Raw genomic sequence first — 24,182 nt, forward strand, 5'->3', positions numbered from 1 at the left:
TGCTCCCAATGTCTATAACTAACTATTTTCTTGCCTCTCAGTTGGTCTATGCAGCGTGGTAGATCGACCTGGAGCACTTATGGGTTTGTATGTGGCTCTCACTAACTCACTGTACAGGTACCATTCTCCCTTCTCTTATCCCCTTCCCTTGCTAACTATAGCTAAGATGTGGTCCGTGGTGTTGAGCAGGTTTCCGCAACCGTTGGTGTCTCCTAGGGCACCCTTGTGGGGGAATGCAAATTTTCCGCACCTTCGGGGGTTACAGGAGGCCGGCTTCTGGGGTTCTCATGGAGTCAGATTTGTGTTTCACTTGTTCTGGGGGGATCAGGTTTTCCTCTCCTTTGCGGAAATGAAGGACAGAGATGATATCCTCGGCAGTGCCTTAAAAGGTATCTTCAGCTGAGGCATACGATCCAGGCGCAATTTGGCTCCCTGATGTTTACCCCTGTGTTTTCTGAAGTGGAGATTCTCCTGGGCACCGCGGTTCTCACCAAACCTCTTACCCAGTCCTATGCCCTTCTCCAAACATTGGGGCCTAGCCCGTTAGTTAGTTTAGAAAATTTTATTTGTGGCAGATATTCTTTAAAGCAATTTTGAATTTTAAAGGCTGTTTCCGACAGTCAGTCACTGATGCTGCAATGCAGTGTAGTTAACACTTAGACCCTGAAAGCAGCCACGCATTGCCTGAGATGAGTCTATCACTTGCTCTGCCCACCATTGGATAATTTATTTTTCCCTATGAACAGTGCCACTAAACTACACTACACTACACTTCAGCATCCTGGACAGAACACGGGAAACAGCATGTATCTACCTGGGCAAATGCAGCATAACATAGTGGAGATTTCCTTTGACATTTGGCCCAGTGGATTTATTGTGACCATGACAGAGATGTAAGATGGGATGCAGTCATCCTCCAATGCCACCCACCACAACGGTTTCTACTTTTGCAAAAATGCAGTGGCAGTTTTAAAATATCGCATCATGTTGAGACTATGGCCTTTTTTTGGCATTCCACATCTATAAAAGTCTGTGTGAGCTTTAAAAAAAAGAAAAAGCATTGGTATTTTTTCTGCCATCTTAAAAAAAAAATCATTGGCATTTTTTCTGCCATCTTCAATCTGTTACTTTTTTGGGATATGTGGTACACATTTTAATGAAAACATTTTTTAATAATACATTTAGACTGGTCTTATATTATCCTTTGTGTTTAAAAATTATGAGTTAGTCACAATATGTTGTATTTACTACGCAAATGATAGTTAATACATCCATTTTTTACATATTGACTACCCTTTTTAGGTACAGTATTATGGATCAGTGCTTAAAGCCAGTTACTGTGGGGTATACTGTGGGGGCTTCTTTTCTTCCTACCTATTTTGTGTAAATCCCCTTGAAGAATTGCCTAGTACTATACGATGCACAAGAGGCCAGCAATCTTAGTAGGTGCGACACACACACGCGCGCAGTAGGATGGGAGTCTTCCTCACCGGGTCTTTCTGCCATGCGCAAGTACCAGATTGATTGGCTACAGTGCACGCATGCGCAGCAGGGAAAGGGATGGTGACTGTTACTGAACCCTATAGGATTGGTCAGAAACAGAGAGGCTGAACAGAGTCTAATAAAGCATGCCTGTGCCATTCAGAAGGGGTTGTTATGGGGAGATTTTGTGATTGGTGATCTTATAGTATTGATGTCAGCTATTTGCTAAATGCAAAGACTTCTGATTGGTTGTCACTAGCTTTCCGTCTGTGTTATTGCTCAGTGCTTTCTGTCCTCCTTAATAACCCCACATGTAGTGGTGACACGTTAGGGGTAGGCAGGTTAAGATACTTAATATAGCAGCTTAGGTACTTGCACACAACTTTAAGATAGGAGGGAATGGTGATATCCAAGTGTCGACTGCAGCTGCATCTGATCACTAACTAAATCTCATTGTTTGATTAGAATGCATCTTAGAAGTCATTAGATTTGGCATTTGGCACTGAATATCTGGAGCAAATCCATACCAGAATAAATCACTTACCCTACTGATATCTATTGGTAGTACAGTCATAGTGATACCTTGGCTGCAGTGAATGCTGAGTGTAAGTGTGTTTAAAACAAAATGAGAATTATCTTCCTGTGGTACACCTTATATAAGTGTCATCTTATTTGCTGTGTATGCTAAATGTGTTTAAAATACATGAAGGTGAATCATCTCTGTGTATGATACAGTGCATGTTTCATACACAGATCAACTTTAGGTATATGACACTTTGATCTATGGGAGTGGAATTTTTAGTTGGTGACAGTATGAAGCATTTCTTTTGCACGGTTAGCCACGTAGGTTAAAGCATGCATGTACTATTTCTTCCTATGTGGTGTCATGTATATATTTCTCTGTCAATATTGAGTCAGTCAATGAATCCGAACTCATCAGATTGAGCCTAATAGTTCTCACTACTACGTGTGAGCTGAATACTTAAAGGGATTGTCTAGCTGATTGTGAGGGGTCCAATGGCTGAGAGCTCACAGATTAGGGGTTAAACAGCTGATCGCAGGGGGATCTGAAAGCTGTGACCCTCTGCAGTCTGTGGAACAGGACCCTGGCTTTCAGTGAAGAGCGAGTTCGGTAGACGGCATGTGCTCCATTTCTATGGGAGCGCCGAAGAGACCAGAGTACAGCACAGCAAGTTAGTTTTCGCTGGACAACCCCTGTAACTAGTGGCTTGGCCCCATACAAATCTATAGATCTCTTATTGGGATTTATATCCAACATGGTTTATTGGCAATTAAATACTCCATCAGGACTACATTAGTCGTACTACATTAGTGGAGGAATAGTACTGACCTGGCTGTGATTTTAAACTTTTTTTTTTTATAACCTTTATGTGTATATATTGAAATAAGTTATGTTTTACTCAATCTATGGTGCATGAGAAGTTATTATTGATCCTTCTGATCAGTAGTTGTTGTCTATAATTGTTTCTCTTCCATGCACTCTTGGGCAATATTTTTTGTTGTTTATGAAAACAGAATGGCCCCTTAAACTTACGAGTCTGTCCTGGTCACATGACAAAGAGTCAGGAGAGACCAAATGAAGTGTGCACTTCTCCCGCCTTGTGATTGGCAGGAGTCTGAACACTTTTTATGATCATGCAAACTTTCTACAGTATACGGTGCAATGCATCTGTATAAATTGTTCCTTCGGAATGTCAGAATGTCATTTTTATGGGAGCTTCAAGTTAAAAGTTCATGTTAGCAGAGAAAGTGTAACTTTGTTTTAATATAATTGGAGGTTTTTATGTTGTCTTGATAGTAAAATGCTCAGAATCTGTAAACAAAAGTGACAAATTGTTTGTAACCAAATTGTTTGTTGTAGACATTGGGAATGCAGTCACAGTTTGTATAAGGCTGGGTTCACACCACGTTTTGTTAACACGGGGACCGGATCCAGCTTGGGGGAGTGAAAACCGGGCGGCTGGGGTAAGGGGAGCTCCTGGTTTTCACTCCCCGCAGCTGTTTCCGGTCCCCGTATTTTACAACACGTGGTTTGAACCCAGCCTTACTTAAGTTTGTATGATACAATTATGTTTATGCAGATGTCCACATGCATTAATATATGAATAATATTCCACTAGGCTTCAGGACAATGTGGATCCTACTCTCTCATTTCATTCAGAAATAGAACAGATTATTTCTCTCCTGCATCTTCAAGAAAATGCCTGCTTTACTCATGAGGATTTCAGCTGCTGGCTTCAGACAGACAAGTATGTGCTCTGTGTGGTCTGTGAGATAGTTGGTTCTTAAAGGGAACCCAGATATCAGGTAAAAAGATAACAGTGCTGCAGAATAATGAAGCATTGCTTACCTGTCTGCCCCAGTTCTTAAGACATTATTTGTTTTGTGTGTCGGTCTCCTATGTAATTACTCTTCTTTAGGGTATGTTCACACTGAGGAATTGGAGAGGAATTTCCACGAGTAATTCTGCTCGCTTATTCCTCTCCAATTCATTCAGCAGTGCCATACCCCATAGTATTTAGTTAACCTTCCTCTCCTCAGTTCACACTGAGTAAATTCCGCTAGCAGAATTCTGTCACAGAATTCCGTTCTGCATGGAGAATGAACATGTTCTTTCTTCATGCAGAATTCGGCTTGTAAGTCCATAGAAGTCAAATAATCATTTTTGGCAGTCTGCCACGCTTCTGCGCGTAATTTGCACAGAATTTGCGCATTACTGGAAATTTGCGCAAGGAAATCAGCGGAATTCCACGTGGAATTCAGCGCAGAAAAAAACTGCGTTTTTGAGCGGATTTTTTAAGCGACCATTCCGCTCACACCTTAACCAGTGTGAACATATCCTTATGGTTGAGCAGTTGATCAATTCTACCATTTCCAGAATGCAATGGTTTCCCTCAGCCCTTTATTTTAGTTCTCCTAAGCTGCCCACTCCCCTGCCACAGCACTCCTGACAACAGAACATTGCTCTACAGAGAAGACTCTCTCCACACAACAAGTCTGCAAGAGCTGCTGTATTTATTGCCTGTCTGCTTCTCTGTCTGTGGCATTGTTCAATATTAGGCAGCATACTGGACACAAATCTACCATTCTTCCCTATATCTATCTATCATCTATTTCATATCTATCTATCTCATATTTATCGATCTATCTATCATCTATCTCATATCTATCTATCTCATATCTTCTCATATCTATCGATCTCATATTTATCTATCTATCTCATATCTATCTATCTATCTATCTATCTCATCTAGGAAGAAGCAGGTGGAGCAGCACTCAGAGACGTAGTGTAGAGGGTGCAAGTTGTGGTTGAGCCCTGGTCCTCGGGCCCCAATTGGATACAGCAAACAGGTAAACGCAGCAGCACTCCAGAGTTGTGAAACAATAGTGGCTTTATTTATTACCAAAATGAATTGCGACGTTTCAACCACCTCTCGTGGCCGTCCTCAAGCCTTGAGGACGGCCACGAGAGGTGGTTGAAACGTCGCAATTCATTTTAGTGATAAATAAAGTCACTATTTTTTCACTACTCTGGAGTGCTGCTGCGTTTACCTGTTTGCTGTATCTCATATCTATCTATCTCATATCTATTTATCGATCTATCTATCGCATATCCAACCATTTACACTGGAAGATGATGATGTAGGCTGTAAGGGCTGGTCAGATATGGTGACCTCTCTGTGGGTGAGGCTTTAAAACCCCTAAAGGACCAAGGACGTACCGGTACGTCCTGAGTCCTCTCCCTTACGATAATGCAGGGGCCCTATGGGAGTTATAACACTGCAAAAAAAAGTGAAAAACAAAGTTAATAAAGATAATTTAAACCCTTCCCTAACGAAAGTTTGAATCGCCCCCCTTTTCCCATTAAAAAAAACCTGTAAATAAAAATAAACATATGTTATATTGCTGCGTGCGGAAATGTCCGAATTATAAAAATATATAGTTAATCCGCATATCATTTTATATCATGAAAAAATGAATAAAAAGCGAACAAAAAGTCTGATCAATACAAAAATTGTACTGATAAAAACTTCAGATCACTGCACAGTATTAGCAATCAACTGATTGCAATGAATAGTTCCCTTTGGGGGACATAAAAAGTGAAAAAGATGTGAAAAATCCCCTCCTACAATAAAAAAAAGTAAAATGTCCGTTTTTCCCATTTTACCCCCAAAAAAGTGTAATAAAAATAATTAATACACATATTTGGTATCGCCTCTTGCGTAAAAGTCTGAACTATTAAAATATATTGTTAATTATCCCTACGGTGAACGGCGTAAACGTAAAAAAAATTAAAAAGTCCAAAATTGCTGCTTTTTTGTCACATTTTATTCCCAAAAAATTAATAAAAAATTATTAAAAAGTAAAACCTAAGCAAAAGTGATACTGATAAACACTACAGATCATGGCGCAAAAAATGAGCCCTCATACCGCCCCATGAACGGAAAAATTAGAAAGTTATAGGTGGTCAAAATAGGGCAATTTCAAACATACTAATTTTGTTAAAATGGTTTGAGTTTTTTTTTTAAGTGGTACAATTATAGAAAAGAATATAATCATGGGTATCATTTTAATTGTATTGACCCACATAATAAAGAAAACATGTCATTTTTTACCGGAAAGTGTACAACGTGAAAACAAAACCTTCCAAAATTTGCTAAATTGCGGTTTTCTTTTCAATTTTCCCACATAAATAATATTTGTTTGGTTGCGCTGTACATTTTATGGTAAAATAAGTGATGTCATTACAAAGTACAATTGGTGACACAAAAAACAAGCCCTCATATGGGTCTGTGGATGGAAATATAAGAGAGTTATGATTTTTAGAAGGCGAGGAGGAAAAAACGAAAATGCTAAATTAAAATTGGTCTGGTCCTTAAGGCCAAAATGGGCCTGGTCCTTAAGGGGTTAATTCCCCTTTAATAGGCCACCATGTCTTTCAGCAACAGTGGCACCATAGTTAGGCTTCGTATGCCTTACTGGTGGGTTGCCACTTTTTCCAGCGTCCTGTGCTATGGCCTTCTGTTGCACATGTCCTGCACATCTGTTGTAGGCGCACACCGCAGCCTACTTTTGGGGTCCTAGCTGTTCTGGTTTTGGGGCCATGCTGCATTTTATCAGTTGTCCAGATTAATGCTGCAGCCTAATTCCGGTTTTGCCGTTTTGTGTACCTTAGGTGCGTTATTCAGTGCTCCTTAGCCACAATTGATTTCATAGCTTATACTTATACTGGTCCCAGCTTCACCTGGTTGCCAGGGGCAGGAAATTTAATATATTTCACTATGCTTAGTGGATTGTACCTCATGCTCTAATTTTGTGGAGCACAATGTGAATCTCAGCACAGTAAGTCTCTCGTTATCAGTACTCCTCAGCATAGTAGGAAATAAATTATCAATTCTACATCAAAACCTTCCTGTAGACCTACTGTTCCTGTTGCAGTTCTGTTCTCCTGATCCTTACTTCCCAAAGGTCGGGCCCTGCTACCAGACCCCTATTTTCTATCCTGTGGATAGGGGATGCGTTTTGTAATAGCTGGATAACATCTTTAACCCCTTAAGGACGCAGCCCTTTTTGCCCTTAAGGACTGAGCCCTTTTTCGCAATTCTGACCACCGTCGCTTTACGAATTAATAACTCGAAAACGCTTTTACCGAATATTCTGAATCTGAGATTGTTTTTTCGTGACATATTCTACTTTATTTTGGTGGTGAAAAATCCCAAAATGTCATGAACATTTTGCATTTTTCTAACTTTGAGGCTCTCTACTTGTAAGGAAAATGGATATTCCAAATAAATTTAATTTTTCTTCATAAATACAATATGTCCACTTTTATGTTGGCATCATAAAATGGACATATTTTTGCTTTTTGAATAAATTAGAGGGCTTCACAGTAGAGCAGCAATTTTCAAAAATGTCATGAAAATTGCAAAATCTTAAGGGACAGATGTTACAGAACTACAACTCCCAGCATGCCTGGGCAGTTTAGGCATGCTGAGAGTTGTAGTTTGGCAACATCTGGAGGGCTACCGTTTGGGCACCACTGTAACAGTGGTCTCCAAACTGTGACCCTCCAGATGTTGCAAAACTACAACTCCCAGCATGCCCAAACAGCCTTCGGCTGTCTGGGCATGCTGGGAGTTGCAGTTTGGCCTTCCTAGTGGTTGCCACAGTAAAGATCACTTTACGTTCACTTTCATTTCCCCTCCCACCCCCCCCCCCCCCTGACAGCTCCGATCATCCCTATTTTCTGGGTGATCGGGTCACCAGAGACCCGATCAGCCCGGAATAGCAGAAAATCGCATGTCTGAATTGATATGCGATTTTCTGTGATCGCCGACATGGGGGGGTCTCAGGACCCCCCTCGGCGATGTGCCGGGATGCCTGCTGAATGATTTCAGCAGGCATTCCGGCCCGGTCCCCAACCGGCTAGCGGCAGGGAACCGGAATTCCCACGGGCGTATGCATACGCCCCACGTCCTTAAGGACTCGGGATGCAAGGCGTATGCACACGCCCGGCATCCTAAAAAGGTTAAGGTGTTGATTGTTTTTTGATGAGGTAGTGTAGGCAAATTCCTTTTGTCTGCTGTATCTGGAGAAGGTCCATACTGAAATATTGTCTATTGTGCTCTTAGGAGAGTGGCTAAGCTAATTGAATTACCTTATTTCTACTAGATGTACATTCACGTTTTGCATATTTTAACAAAGACGTTGGATACAAAATGAATCATTATTTTGGGCTACTAAAAATAATTTTTAAAGGAAAACTGTCCAGATATTTTCTCCCACACTATCCGCAGGCACTGATGGATAGTGCGGGAGATGCTGATTCCAACGAGCCCTACCTTGGCCGGATCCGCCCTGCCGTACGCCCGCAATTGTAGTTTAATTATATGTGGAAATCTTGCTGTAACTGGCACTGATGTCAGCGCCGCTTATGAATATTCATCCCCCCTCCCTCCAGTTAGGAGCGGCAAAGAGAGGGAAAAAGAGAGCAAGATATACACGTAGAATAAAACTACAATTGCGGGCGAACGGCAGGGCGGATCCGGCCAAGGTAGGGCTCGTTGGAATCAGCATCTCCCGCACTATCCATCAGTGCCTGTGGATAGTGCGGGAGAAAATATCTGGACAGTTTTCCTTTAATATGTACTAGAGACAAGTCAAAAGTTTTAATGTCAAAAAGAAAATCGGTGCTCATAACAGCAACCAGTTGGTTAAACTGTGTTATTTATTAATAAATACAGACAATATATAGCTAGCAGAACACAGGGCCATTGTGTCTGCTTAGGCTAGGATGCAATATAGTTTAGAATCCAATCACAAAGGGCAAAAATGGAAATAAAAATATATAAAATGCAATATTATAATAGTTATTGTATTTTATATATTTTTATTTCAATTTTTTTCCTTTGTGATTGTATTCTGTACCATATTGCATCCTAGCCTAAGCAGGGGCCCTGTGTTCTGCTAGCTATATATTTATTATTAATAAACACAAACTGATTGCCGCTATCCGTGACCTGAGCACAGATTTTCTTTTTGTTTCATTTATTTTTTTATCCAGTTATTTTGGACATTTTGGGTACAGGTATTTATCGGTTAGCCCGGTCATATTTGATGCACAGTAAGATAAGAGCCTCTCCTTTACCTACTTTTTGTTTGTCGAAGGTTTTAATGAGCAGTGTCTGAGTTTTCAGATCCCTGCTGATCATTAGAACAGACAAGGAGAAACGCATGCTCTGACCAAGACAGTCCCATAGACTTACATTGTAAGTTTGTGTCTCTAGTGTGCTTGTCTCCCAGCTTATTTTTTGCACTCTGACCGATAAAAAAAAAAAAATACTTGACATGTTGTAGAGGCATGTCAAAAGTTTTAAAGTGAGAGTATCCATTTAATTAATTATGCCTTTATCAATGACTGCACAATATGGAGAAAATGTGCGAGTGCAATTTTTGGGCCTAAATATTGCGATTTCGATATGCGATGCGATATAATAAAAAAAATGGTGAAATCCCCCCATTTCATGTCCACTTGCCTTCATTTCACATCTACCTACCCATTTTATGCCCACCGCCTATTTCACATTCTCCCCCCCCCCCCCGCTTGTCACATGCTCACCCTCCCCCCCCGCTTGTCACATTCTCCCCCCCCCCTGCTTGTCACATTCTCCCCCCCCCCCGCTTGTCACATTCTCTCCCCCTTGTCACATTCTCCCCCCTTGTCACATTCTCTCCCCCTTGTCACATTCTCCCCCCTTGTCACATTCTCCCCCCCCTCTTGTCACATTCTCCCCCCCCCCCTCTTGTCACATTCTCCCCCCCCCTCTTGTCACATTCTCCCCCCCCCCCTCTTGTCACATTCTCCCCCCCCTCTTGTCACATTCCCCCCCCCCCTTGTCACATTCTCCCCCCCTCTTGTCACATTCTCCCCCCCTCTTGTCACATTCTCCCCCCCCTCTTGTCACATTCTCCCCCCCTCTTGTCACATTCCCCCCCCTCTTGTCACATTCCCCCCCCCCTCTTGTCACATTCTCCTCCCCCCTTGTCACATTCTCCTCCCCCCTTGTCACATTCTCCTCCCCCCTTGTCACATTCTCCTCCCCCTTGTCACATTCTCCTCCTCCTTGTCACATTCTCCTCCCCCTTGTCACATTCTCTCCTCCCCCTTGTCATATTCTCTCCTCCCCCTTGTCATATTCTCTCCTCCCCCTTGTCATATTCTCTCCTCCCCCTTGTCATATTCTCCCCCCCCCCCCCCCCTCCCCTCCTGTCACATTCTTGTATTCTTGTACTGCAGCAATACACTGGGTTTCCCAGGCGGATTTCAAATCTTCCGCAGGACCCGGGAAACCTGGTGTATTGCTGCAGTACAAGACTTTTCCCCATCAGCCAATCACTGGCTTGACACGTGACACCACTGCGGCGAGTGATTGGCTGAAAAGGGAAATGTCTTACTGTCTGTACTAAGAAGAGAGGAAACTCCGGAGCGCACAGAGACGAATCTGCAGGGACCGGGACTAGGCGAGCAATAGGTTTTTTATTTTTCTCCCTGCGCCCTTAGCTCAGTGTTTTTCTAACAGAGTGCCTCCAGCTGTTGTGAAACTACTACTCCCAGCATTCCTGGACAGCCTTTGCCGGTCCGGGCATGCTAAGAGTTGTAGTTTTGCAACAACTGGAGGCCCCCTGGTTGGGAAACACTGACTTTTAGTATTTAAATTAGATTTTACCTGCTCTGGCTGCTCCCCCCCCATCCCCCCCCCCCCCCCCCACGGGGGGGCTGTATCGCTATATTGCAAAAATCGCGATTCGATTGCTTTTGCAATATATCATGCAGCCCTACTTCCTATACTTACACTTGTTCAATAATTCCAACAATACCTTGCTGTATGTTTAGACAATAGGCTAATATTGATTTTCTTCACTTTAACAGGTGGCTCGTCTCTATAAAAGAGCTATGCAGAAAAAATATTTCAACTCTATACTGTTCTCGATTGGTCTTGGAGGCAGTTGGTGTTCTGCATAAAGTCAGCACTCAGTGCTATCAAGTCTCTGCTAATGTTCTTTGCACCTCACAAATAAGATATGAACAGTGGCAAAACAAGACACTGCGCTCTCGTCAAAGGCAGAACTATCAGCGCCTTTTGTGTAGGTTTGTATATTTTACTTACGGAGCTTGAATTTGTGATGGCTTCCTGGATAATGCAATTCCAGGTAACAAACAGTTCAGTTATAAGCGATACCTGTGCAATATGACCCTAAGCCTCCGAGTGTGCACCTAAAACATGACTTTAAAGTGCATGCCTATCTGCACCTATATATAGGTATACTAAGCCTAAACAGTAAGGACAAGTATATCACTCACACTTATCAATGTTAATGGCAGCAGTTGATAAAACACAATGTAGACAGGTAGGAATCCCAAGTAAAGCATTCTTACCATAAACTGCAATAACCATGTGTAATATAGAATTCTTTGTTGCTCAAGGCATGGAATCCCTAATGAAACCGCTGTAAGCTCCTACTATTTGTTGTTGTGGTACTGTGAGGTATCAGGATATTTGTCCCTTTAAACACAATTTCTAAAACACTGCTTTTCAGTGCTTTTGCTCCAATGCTTAAAGAGAGACTGACAGCCTGTTAATGGAAAGAACTGTGGTCTGCATTGCAGCAGAAAATGCCGGTGTATTCGGGTGCTCTCCTCACAGGTGTAGGTCGATCCAGGATCGGATACAGATCAAATCCAGAGTGGGAAATGATATAAGCAAATGGATTTTATTTGGCATAAAAGGATAAAAAAACAATAAAAAGGCTGTATCACAGGGGGTGGGACAACGCGTTTTGAAGGGCGTGATCCCCTTTTCGTCAGGTCAGACGAAGAGGGGATCACGCCCTTCGAAACGCGTTGTCCCACCCCCTGTGATACGGCCTTTTTATTGTTTTTTGTCGATTTGATCATATGTCGGGGCCATCGCATGTTGGGGGGTTACTGTACTTGCTGTTAAATTTCGCAACCTTTACAAGTTTTTAATGTGATTGATAAAACAGCCACTGGGTGGCTCTGTTCTGTTCCCTGCACAAGTCAAACAGTTAGTTTGGTCTCCACCTGGACTTGCAAAAGTCCAAACTCAGGAAGTGCATGCGGGGCATGGGGAGGCACAGCTCTCGCAGGCTTCAGTGACTTGGCACCTGCTGGGGAATGCCCACGTTCTCCTGCCGGAAGCTCAGACAATGTGAGCAGGAGGAAATGTATGATACAGAGCTTTTTAAAACTCTGAAAATTTTTAAGGGCAGGAGGGGTGTTAGGAGTAGTTAGGGAAAATATGGTTTGATGACAACCTTTAAAAATCAGTTTCAAAATGTAGTGTCCAGTCATTATTTTAAAGGGGTACTCCGGTGGAAAACTTTTTTTTTTTTTTTTTTAAATCAACTGGTGCCAGAAAGTTAAACAGATTTGTAAATTACTTATATTAAAAATCTTAATCCTTCCAGTACTTATTAGCTGCTGAATACTACATAGGAAATGTATTTTCTTTTTGGAACACAGAGCTCTCTGCTGACATCATGACCACAGTGCTCTCTCTGTCCATTTTAGGAACTGTCCAGAGTAGTTTGCTATGGGGATTTTTTCCTACTCTGGACAGTTCTTAAAATGGACAGAGATGTCAGCAGAGAGCACTGTGGTCATGATGTCAGCAGAGAGCTCTGTGTTTCAAAAAGAAAATAATTTCCCATGTAGTATTCAGCAGATAATAAGTACTTGAAGGATTAAGATTTTTTTAATAGAAGTGATTTACAAATCTGTTTAACTTTCTGGCACCAGTTGATTAAAAAAAAAAAGTTTTCCACCGGAGTACCCCTTTAACCTTTTGTATCTACTTGATAAAGCAATCTTGTTTTTTTCAGCATTAGGTCACTGTCTACAGCTCTGCATCTAATTTTAACAATCGTGATTGTGAATTTGAACAATATACACAGTATATGTGAAAAGGCTCACTTGGAATACCAGAAATACTTGAAGTAAGTTGCTAGAAATCGCAAACATGAGAAGTGAATGTAATTTACTGTATTATGTGTAGATCTTGCTTGTCCAATACAGTTTGGCCTAATTTAGTTTTTATTTATCCAGCAATGGCAAAACAGAACACATTTCTTCAAATCCCTGTCCACAGGCTGTGTAGTATTACAACTTGGCTTCATTCACTTCAATGAAACTGAGCTCCAAACCCACATTTTGCTAGGTTTTGCCACTTAGTGCACCAAACTTTGCCACTCATCACTAATGTGAAAACAGACCATTTGGTCAGTAAATTCCAAACATCATGTACCAGAATCTGTAGAGAAGCCTATAATAAATCTATCTGGAATGCAGAAGATACCAAGGCCATGCCTCCATTTCAGGTTTCTGGGCAGAATTGTTTAAGTAGGTGCTAAAACATTGAAAAAGCAGACAGCCATGAAATATCCTTTGGGAAAGGTGTGAACATGAAACAACTTGAAATGCTAAGAACATTTTGGTTGATAAATTTGGCACACCTAAGCAAAAAAACTATAAATCACTTCAGAACACCACTTTGTATAGTTCCTCCTCTGCGACCTTTTACCCTGTTGCGCATAAAAATTGCAACTTGTGTACCAAGATTTTGCTCAACAGAGACATTTTTATGACTTTTCTACACCAAAAAAGGTTCTATCTGTTGGTAAATTCACCCCCCCCTATGTTTTTAGGCTTTGCTGTTTTGTTTTTAAAACACCGCCAATAGCTAGGATAAGGTTACTGCACAAGCACGGTAAGAAATTTCAGTGGCAGTTATGCCAAAGCACCATAAATGCATCAGCTTGGTTATTTTTTTGGCTTTTTTTTTCCTATAGCGTGTTATTGGTGGGCAGTAAAAAAAATAAAAAAGCTGGTACAGCTTACAGACATGCAAGGCTGTGTCTATCTACCTCCTCCATTAAAAACGTGCAAGATGGATGAGGTTGATTGACATGAAGCTAATTCATAGATAAGCACAATGACCATAGCAACCAATCACATCATGTCTTTCATTTTTGAAAAGGCCTCAGAGAAATTAAAAAAAAAAAGCAATCTGGTTGCTATGGACAACTGGTCAACTTTTCCTCTGCACAGGTTTTGATAAATCTCCCCCCCCCCCCCCCCAATGTGCATAGAAGACAGAAAGCATGGGGATGGGATGCTTGGAGAAAATAGAGATTATACAAAAAGTGTATAATAGAAATTATACAAAAAAATGTATAATAGTTTCCTGTAATTATCTGTTCCATACATTGTTCTGAGTATACATAAAACAGCTTTCTAAGCATTGAAAAAAATATGAACATTTTCTTGATATTTTACTTAGGCACAGCCTAATGGATTATAATTTAATAAAACTAGATTAGATGAGCACCAAAGTCAGTATTTCTGTTTATGATTTAGAAAACAATGTATTGTTCAGTGTCTTTGTAATACTGCTTTATTCTCTTTACCAGGTATCTTAAATCCATTCTGCAGTACACAGAAAATATGTCAACATGCACAAGCCCAGAGAAGAACAGATGGGATGAAGCTATTCAGATGACAAGTAGAATAATGTTCAAGATAAAAACATTTTATGAAAACAATAAAGCCATGTAAAGATTAAAACTTATTCTAGTTTTGTGTATTTACATATTTGTATGCTTATGTGTGTATTTAAGTATTGGTTTTGTCAGTTACACTGCATATGGAAGGGGAACTGTCCATCCAGAATGGACTGCCACTTGGCCTACATAACACATATTAGATGTACGAGTACAGCTGGTAAAAGAATAAGAACACAACTAAAAGGTTACCAGAGACACTGTGTCACGATCTTTAATGATTATAACCCTTTACAAAAGTTGAAAGATGGCTGATTTTCCCCTGCTCATACTGTACTTTACATTGTTAGGCAACACGCTGCTGTCAGCCATGCTGGTCACAGGGATAAGGCTCACAAAGACCAATTGGTACAAAACCAAAGATGAAACGTCGCCACAGTATGTGAGAGTAACAAAACAGATTTAGTTATGGCAAAACTGTAAACCTGTTGTGAAAATGTTCTATTAACAACAAGCCAGTAAAGACAGGTGCAGATGAAGGACAGGAAGGTCTGGATTGCTGTCTGTGTTCCAGTCCATCAAAGGAGGAGGGCAGGCCAGACAGGTGCTGGTAATGGACGACTCAGTTATTAGGAGGACAGACAAGGCAATCTGTAACAAAGACTAGGACTGTCAAACAGTGTGTCTTCCTGGCGCTCAAGTTTGGCCCATCACTGATCAGGTTGACAGATTCCTGGAAGGGGCTTGAAGAGACCCAGTGGTCATGGTGCATGTTGGCACCAATGATAAAGTAAAAGGTAGGTGGAGTGTCCTTAACAACCACGTACGTAAAAGTACGTCCTGGTTTGGCGGTACTTCGCGCACCAGGACGTACATTTACGTCCTGTGTATGACCGCGAGCATCGGAGCGGTGCTCGCGCCATACACGGCAGGTTCCGGCTGCTATCAGTAGCCGGGGACCCGCCATTAATGGCTGACATCCACAATCGCGCGGATGTCTGCCATTAACCCCTCAGATGCCGTGATCAGAACAGATCATGGCATCTGCGGCAATGCACATATTAAAGTAGATGATCGCCCGCAGCGCTGCCGCAGCGATCCGATCACCTGTAATGGCGGACAGTGGTCCCCTCAACCGCCTCCGTTCGTCTCCTGCTCTGGTCTGAGATCGAGCAGACCAGAGCAGAAGATCACCGATAATACTGATCAGTGCTATGTCCTATGCATAACACTGAACAGTATTAGCAATCAAATGATTGCTATAGATAGTCCCCTATGGGGACAAAAAAAGTGTAAAAAAAAAAAAAGTTGAAAAATGTAAAAATAAAAAGTGAAAAATCCCCTCCCCCAATAAAAATGTAAATTGTTAGTTTTTCCCATTTTACCCCCCAAAAAGCATAAATTTTTTTTATTAACATATTTGGTATCGCCACGTGCGTAAATGTCCGAACTATCAAAATATAATGTTAATGATCCCGTACGGTGAACGGCGTGAACGTACAAAATATAGAAAAAATTCCAAAAATGCAGCTTTTTTGTCATATTTTATAAAAAAAAAAGATATGAAAGTTTTATATATGCAAATGAGTCACCTCCATGTCTGTCCTGTATGCTGCTTGCATGATAAAATAAACTGCATATCTGTTTGATATTGCTGCGCTGGACCTCCTCCTTTCCTGATTGCATATCGATGAATCCGCACCTGTCCGTGCTGCAGCCAGTCTACGCTGGGGGGAGCTGATCCTACTTCTCTCTTGTAACATATGCAAATGTGGTATTGATAAAAAGTACAGATGATGGCCCAAAAAATGAGCCCTCATACCGCCCTAAATACAGAAAAATGAAAAAGTTATAGGTGGTCAAAATAGGGTGATTTTAGATTACTGATTTTGTACAAAAAGTTTTTGATTTTTTTTTTAAGCGGTACAACAATATAAAACTATCTAGCCATGGGTATCATTTTAATTGTATTGACCCACAGAATAAATAACACATGTCATTTTTACTGTAAATTGTACAGTGTGCAAAATCGTGGTTTTCATTTAAATTTCCTCCCTAAAAAAAAGTATTTTTTGGGATCGTCGTACATTTTATGGTAAAATGAGAGGTTTCATTACAAAGTACAATTGCTCACTCAAAAAACAAGCCCTTATATGGGTCTGTAGATGGAAATATAAAAGTTATGGATTTTAGAAGGCAAGGAGGAAAAAACAAAAACGCTAAAATAAAATTTGGCCTGGTCCTTAAGGTTAAAATTAGCTTGTTCCTTAAGGGATTAAAAATGATTTCAGGGACTTTGGCAGTAAGCTTAAGGCAAGCACAACCAAGGTACCAGTGCCACATGCCACACCAGAAAAGCAGAGTACGGCCTGAGTCCGCTTCCGTTCTATAATATGGGGCAACGGCCGGGACCTGTGGCTAATAGCACGCGTCACTGATCGCGGTGTCGTGCACTATTAACCACGCCGCGTCTAAAGTGAAAGTAAATCATTGCCGGTTAGCTCAGGGGGTTGTTCGGGATGTCCGCTGCGAAATCGCGGCATCCCGAACAGCTGTGACACAGCAGGAGGGTCCTTTACCTTGCCTCCTGGTGTCCAATCGCCAAATGACTGCTCAGTGCCTGAGATCCAGGCATGAGCAGTCAAGCAGCAGAATCATTGATCAATGGTTTCCTAACCAGTGATCAATGTAAAAGATCAGTGTGTGCCGTGTTATAGCCCCCTATGAGAGCTATAACATTTAACCCCTTCCCTAATAAAAGTTTGAATCACCCCCCTTTTCCCATTTAAAAAAAAAGTGTAAATAAAAATAAACATGTGGTATCGCCGTGTGCGGAAATGTCCGAATTATAAAGATATATCTTTAATTAAACCGCACGGTCAATGGCGTACGCGCAAAAAAATTCCCAAGTCCAAAATAGTGTATTTTTGGTCACTTTTTATATTATGAAAAAATGAATAAAAAGCGATCAAAAAGTCAGATCAATACAAAAATGGTACTGCTAAAAACTTAAGATCACGGCGGAAAAAATGAGCCCTCATACTGCCCCATACGCGGAAAAATAAAGTTATAGGGGTCAGAAGGTGACAATTTTAAACATATACATTTACATTTTCCTGCATTTAGTTATGATTTTTTTCAGAAGTACGACAAAATTAAACCTATATGTATAAGTAGGGTATCATTTTATTCGTTTGGACCTACAGAATAAAGAGTGTGTCATTATTACCGAAAAATGTACTGCGTAGAAACGGAAGCCCCCAAAAGTTACAAAATGGCGTTTTTTGTTTTTTTTTCAATTTTGTCGCACAATGATTTTCCATTTCGTCGTAGATTTTTTTGTTAAAATGACTGATGTCATTACAAAGTAGAATTGGTGGTGCAATAAATAAGCCATCATATGGATTTTTAGGTGCAAAATTGAAAGAGTTATGATTTTTTAAAGGTATAAAGATGAACAGGTAGCAGAGCAGGATCAATGGAAGCGCTGAGACCAGATAAGAAGTTAAAAGGATTTATTTCCCATAATGCAACGCGTTTCACGGTCACCCGCTTCCTCAGACATGCCTGAGGAAGCGGGTGACCGTGAAACGCGTTGCATTATGGGAAATAAATCCTTTTAACTTCTTATCTGGTCTCAGCGCTTCCATTGATCCTGCTCTGCTACCTGGAGATTGCTTGTTTTTATCGTGATTCTATTTCAGCGGGACGAAGCTGCAGAGACCCTTTGATGATACGCCCTGTTCCATTGTTGTACTTGGTTGGAGTAAAACTTCATGTGGTAAGCGCAATTCACACTTAGCGTTACCAACTCACCTTTTGTGTTACACTACGGAGCGCATCCGTTTGTGCTTTTTTATTTCACTTCACAGATGAAAGCAGGTTCACACTGAGCACGTGACAGTCTGGAGACACCATGGAGAACGTTCTGCTGCCTGCAACATCCTCCAGCATGACCAGTTTGGCGGTGGGTCCGTAATGGTGTGGGGTGGCATTTCTTTGGGGGGTGCACAGCCCTCCATGTGCTTGTCAGTTGTAACCTGATGCCTGAATCCGATTGAGCACATCTGGGACATCATGTCTCGCTCCATCCACCAATGCCACATTGCACCACAGACTGTCCAGGAGTTGGCTAATGCTTTAGTCCATGTCTGGGAGAACATCCCTCAGGAGACCATCTGCCACCTAGCAAAACTAGCAAAAAGGTTAAGAAAATCCATGTGGTATTAATTGAATTTTATGTTAATATATTTGCATAATTTTATGCATTTTATATTTTTGTGAATGTGTGAAGGGCCCTTTTGTGTGTCCTATATGTTATGTTATCTCTTGTATACCTCTATTTGGCATGTGATTTTGCCAATTTTGTCTTATGATTGTTTGTGTTTGCAGTCTTTGTATTATCGATTGTTACAAAAGAAGAGAATGCTTGCAGATTGTGTTGTGAATTCTGTAATCCAGTCCTTCTCATCTCCCCTCCGCCTGGAGTCTGTGTACATGTGTGAATGTATGGTGTTGTGGAATCTTTTAATGTTATTTACTGTATGTACAGCACTTGCTATATCTAACATGCTACATTTTTAAGTGTGTATTGTATTTGTATGGTAATGGCAGATATAAAGACAAACTTATTTCTCCTATCTCTTATATGAGATATGATATGTTTGAACTTTGTTGTATAAAAAGATAGAATCTCTGCTCCTGTTATACAATGTTTGTTGTGACTCCTACTATATTGTATGTCCCAAAATGGCATCCAGGGACTACACAATGCCCAAACTTTCCGAAAAGTAGGCTTGTCCTACATGTAGCTGTAATATAATTATTGTGTTGCCCTTCACAATCCAAAAGCACCCACATACAGAGGATACAAGGTAGCAGCCCACACATAGTTGTAGCACTGAACTACTGTTTGTACGGGAACAAAGATACACATAAACCAAGAACAAAGGATGTAAGATAATTAATAAAAACCTGCAGGTCACCTGACAACAAACCAGTCTTTCCCAAGTCCCTGTTCAATTATGCAGCAGAATTAAGACATTTATTTACTATATATCTGTTTGTTGTTTTGTAGTGTTCCCTCTATGTATTTGGTCATTAATTCTGTTTGGTTGGTTTTTGTTTCTGCTTTGTTCCGAAGGCCTCTTTCACACTATAAAGTTGCTCCGCTCCGCCTCCATCACATTCTATAGGCTGACACTCGCACACCACCCCCCAACCATTGGTTACTGCGGGGGCTGGGGGGGGGGGTGCGAGTGTCACGTGACATATTTAACCATCAGGTATCGCAGCTCACGGCAGTCTCACTTGGGCTATCACAGGGAGAGGATCTCTCCCTGTGATAGCCCGAAGCTGCACGGAGCTCTTATGGCGTCTGTGGCCCGATTCCGAGAGCTGAATGGAGCCACAGAAGTCAATCCATTTACTGTGTCCTCCCCGCTGCGCCTGTCAGCTTGTGTGCCCCTCGCACAAGCTGACAGTCAGTGTCACCCACCAGTGCGAGCAATGTTCACTGCTAACGGGACCCCTGTGCCCGCTAGCAATGTTACGTGTGTCCTCCGCCTGCGCGAGCCATCCACCCCGCTCGCCCGCGGCTCTGTTCCCCGCTCCCTGTTAGCTCAGGGAACCGGAAACAGATTTAAAGTGCTTCGGGCGCAGCGCTAGCCATTGCGCATGCGTAGGTTCGAGCGCAGCTAAATTTGTACTGCGCATGCGCAGCACTACGCAAATAGCGTAGGGCTATAGTTAGTGTAGTTTAGCATAGTTTAGTATTAAATGTGAAAGGGGGTTAGGCACCACAACTCCCAGCATGGGAGTTGTAGTTTAGGACAACAACTCCCAGCATGCCCATACAACTAAAGGCTACCAGGGCATGCTGGGAGTTGTAGTTTAGCTTAGATTAGACAGCAAAAGGACTACAACTCCCAGCATGCCAAGACAGCTAAAGGCTGCCCAGGCATGCTGGGAGTTGTAGTTTAGGACTACAACTCCCAGCATGCCCAGAAAGCTAAAGGCAGCCCAGGCATGCTAGGAGTTGTAGTTTAGTTTAGATTAGACAGCGAAGGGACTACAACTCCCAGCATGCCCAGACAGCTTAAGGCTGCCCAGGCATGCTGGGAGTTGTAGTTTAGGACTACAACTCCCAGCATGCCCAGACAGCTAAAGGCAGCCCAGGCATGCTAGGAGTTGTAGTTTAGCTAAGATTAGACCGCAAAGGGACTACAACTCCCAGCATGCCCACACAGCTGAAGGCTGCCCGGGCATGCTGGGAGTTGTAGTTTAGCTGATTTGACCACAACTCCCAGCATGCCCAGACAGCTGAAAGCTGCCCGGGCATGCTGGGAGTTGTAAAACAAAACACCAAGAGAACGGAGTCATTTAGATTACAACAATTAAAACATGATTGCTTTTATTAGTTACATAAAAACATGGAAATGGGGGAAGGACAAATTAACTGCGGGAGGTTAGACAAAAAGGGGCGACACTACCTGCTCATGTGCATAGACAACATAGTTCAATAAAGGTGCATGGTGCATTAGATAAAGTGCATACATCAAAGGGTCGGGAAAAGACCTCTATAAAGTGCACATAGCTAAAAATACAGACATGCATACCACTCATAAGAGGTGATTGATAATACCAGCAGCAGAGCAGGAGCGACGCCACCCCTACGATCGTTTCGGCGAACCTTCGTCCTGGGGATGGCTGGGAGTTGTAGTGCAGTGAAATTACCAAAACTCCCAGCATGCCCAGACAACTAAAGGCTGCCCAGGCATGTTGGGAGTTGTAGTTTTACACAGGTATAAAGTAGTTAGCGTAGTGTTAGCGCGATTTTAGCGTAGTTAGCGTAGCGATAGCTCAATTTTAGCGTAGCTTTAGTTTAGTGTTAGCGCGGTTTTACAGTTTTTAGCGTAGCATAGTGTTAGCGCAGTTGTAGCGTATTTAGCATAGCGTAGTGTTAGTGCAGTTGTAGCGTAGCTTAATGTTAGCGCAGTTTTAGCGTATTTAACGTAGCTTAGTGTTAGCGCAGTTTTAGTGTATTTAGCGTAGCATAGTGTTAGCGCAGTTGTAGAGTATTTAGCATAGCGTAGTGTTAGCGCAGTTTTAGTGTATTTAACGTAGTGATAGCGCAGTTTTCGTGTATTTAGCGTAGTGTAAACGCAGTTTTAGCGTAGCTTAGTTTTAACGCAGTTTTAATGTATTTAGTGTAGTGTAGCATTAGCACAGTTTTAGCGTAGCGTATTGTTAGCGTAGTCTTAGAGTAGTGAGCGCAGCATAGTCTTAGAGTAGTTAGCGTAGTGTAGTGTAAGTCCAGTTCTAGCATAGTTGCCGTAGTTGTACACGGGTGTAGTGTAGCTAAGTTTTACAGGCAGATGAAGTGTAGTTCGGGGAACCACACGTTTTTTTTTTTTTTTTTTTTAACAAAAAACAAAATGTGTGTGGTACCCTTCTTTTCATTTTAAGCCAAATACCAACCAAACAGCAACAGCCTGACGTTACCAGGGTGGTCGGGGAACATTGTTACTGGCCCTCCTCAGCCTAAATAACGCCAGCCTGTTACCGCCTAGGCCCAAGAGCGCCGTATTTGGCGCTCTGGGCCTGTTGGTATTGGCTCTTCCCTGTACCCCTGTGGTGTTGGGTACCGGGGTAATATTTCGGGGTTAGCGCTAGCTGTTTTTGGGGCTAACGCTAAGCCCCTACTTAGTAATGGACTCCGTCTACAAGACGGCTTCCACTACTAAGCCTGTAAAGTAATAACAAAGGAAAAAAGCACACACAAGTTAAAACATTTTTATTAGGAAAAACACTCCCCCACAGCCCTCGTTAACCATTTTATTAAAAGAAAAGAAAAAAATGCAGGTCATCGTTGTAGTCCACCGATTCCGATGTAGTCCTCCGCATTCACGTATCTGAAACGAGAAGACAAACACAAAAAAAAATGGGTTAGTACCTGGAGAGCCTAACTTACCACCCCCGTTCGAGCTCCGTCATCTTCCTGCATTGCTAATAGTCCAGTGACGGAGCAGGAACGGAGGTGGGTAAGTGGCCTTGTGATCACCGTATCCAGCCATCTATACAGGTGGCTGTATACTACATTAATGTAGCAGAGCGCAACTGCCTCTGCTACTTTTGCAAAACTACAACTTCCATCCTGCCCGGACAGCCTTTGGCTGTCTGGGCATGCTGGGAGTTGTAGCCCCTTCACTTTATGACTAATCTAAGCTACACCCCACGCTAAACTCTCTAAACTACACTTCATCTGCCTGTAAAACTAAGTTAGCTACACTACACCCGTGTACAACTACGCCAACTAACACTACACTACGCTATCTACTCTGAGACTATGCTGCGCTCACTACTCTAAGACTACGCTAACAATACGCTACGCTAAATATGCTAAAACTGTGCTAATGCTACACTACACTAAATACATTAAAACTGCGTTAAAACTAAGCTACGCTAAATACACAAACTGCATTTACACTACGCTAAATACACGAAAACTGCGCTAACACTACGTTAAATACACTAAAACTGCGCTAACACTACGCTAAATACGCTACAGCTGCGCTTACACTATGCTACACTAAATACACTAAAACTGCGCTAACACTAAGCTACGTTAAATACACTAAAACTGCGCTAACACTACGCTATGCTAAATACGCTACAACTGTGCTAACACTATGCTACGCTAAAAACTGTAAAACCGCGCTAACACTAAACTAAAGCTACGCTAAAATTGAGCTGACGCTACGCTAACTACGCTAAAATCGCGCTAACACTACGCTAACTACTTTATACCTGTGTAAAACTACAACTCCCAGCATGCCTGGGCAGCCTTTAGCTGTCTGGGCATGCTGGGAGTTGTGGTAACTTCACTGCACTACAACTCCCAGCATGCCCGGGCAGCCTTCAGCTGTCTGGGCATGCTGGGAGTTGTTGTCCAATCAGCTAAACTACAATTCCCAGCATGCCCGGGCAGCCTTCAGCTGAGTGGGCATGCTGGGAGTTGTAGTCCCTTCGCGGTCTAATCTAAGCTAAACTACAACTCCTAGCATGCCTGGGCTGCCTTTAGCTTTCTGGGCATGCTGGGAGTTGTAGTCCTAAACTACAACTCCCAGCATGCCTGGGCAGCCTTTAGCTGTCTTGGCATGCTGGGAGTTGTAGTCCTTTTGCTGTCTAATCTAAGCTAAACTACAGCTCCCAGCATGCCCTGGCAGCCTTGATGGACGTATGTCTTTTTTCAACCATACTAACTATGTAACTATGTAACTATGTATGGGCATGCTGGGAGTTGTTGTCCTAAACTACAACTCCCATGCTGGGAGTTGTGGTGCCTAACCCCCTTTCACTTTTAATACTAAACTATGCTAAACTACACTAACTATAGCCCTACGCTATTTGCGTAGTGCTGCGGATGCGCAGTACAAATTTAGCTGCGCTCGAACCTACGCATGCGCAATGGCTAGCGCTGCGCCCGAAGCACTTTAAATCTGTTTCCCGTTCCCTGAGCTAACAGGGAGCGGGGAACAGAGCCGCGGGCGGGCGGGGTGGATGGCTCGCGCAGGCGGAGGACACACGTAACACTGCTA

The 24,182-nt window shown here is 42.2% G+C and overlaps 1 protein-coding gene across 4 annotated transcripts in view; it reads left to right on the forward strand.

Moving 5' to 3' along the window:
• Window positions 1-14,660, forward strand: part of ERMARD (ER membrane associated RNA degradation) — a 60,120-nt gene extending 45,460 nt beyond the window's left edge. For all 4 annotated transcript variants that reach the window (XM_056567112.1, XM_056567115.1, XM_056567113.1 and 1 more), the window contains 4 exons: window positions 3,624-3,752; window positions 10,934-11,152; window positions 12,907-13,020; window positions 14,494-14,660. In XM_056567112.1, coding sequence (XP_056423087.1) covers window positions 3,624-3,752; window positions 10,934-11,152; window positions 12,907-13,020; window positions 14,494-14,638 — 607 coding nt within the window. In that variant the 3' untranslated portion in view covers window positions 14,639-14,660. The remainder of the gene's footprint in view (window positions 1-3,623; window positions 3,753-10,933; window positions 11,153-12,906; window positions 13,021-14,493) is intronic.
• The last annotated feature ends 9,522 nt before the right edge of the window (window positions 14,661-24,182 follow it).

The sequence above is a fragment of the Hyla sarda genome, chromosome 3, assembly GCF_029499605.1.
Source record: "Hyla sarda isolate aHylSar1 chromosome 3, aHylSar1.hap1, whole genome shotgun sequence".
Taxonomy (NCBI): Eukaryota; Metazoa; Chordata; class Amphibia; order Anura; family Hylidae; genus Hyla; species Hyla sarda.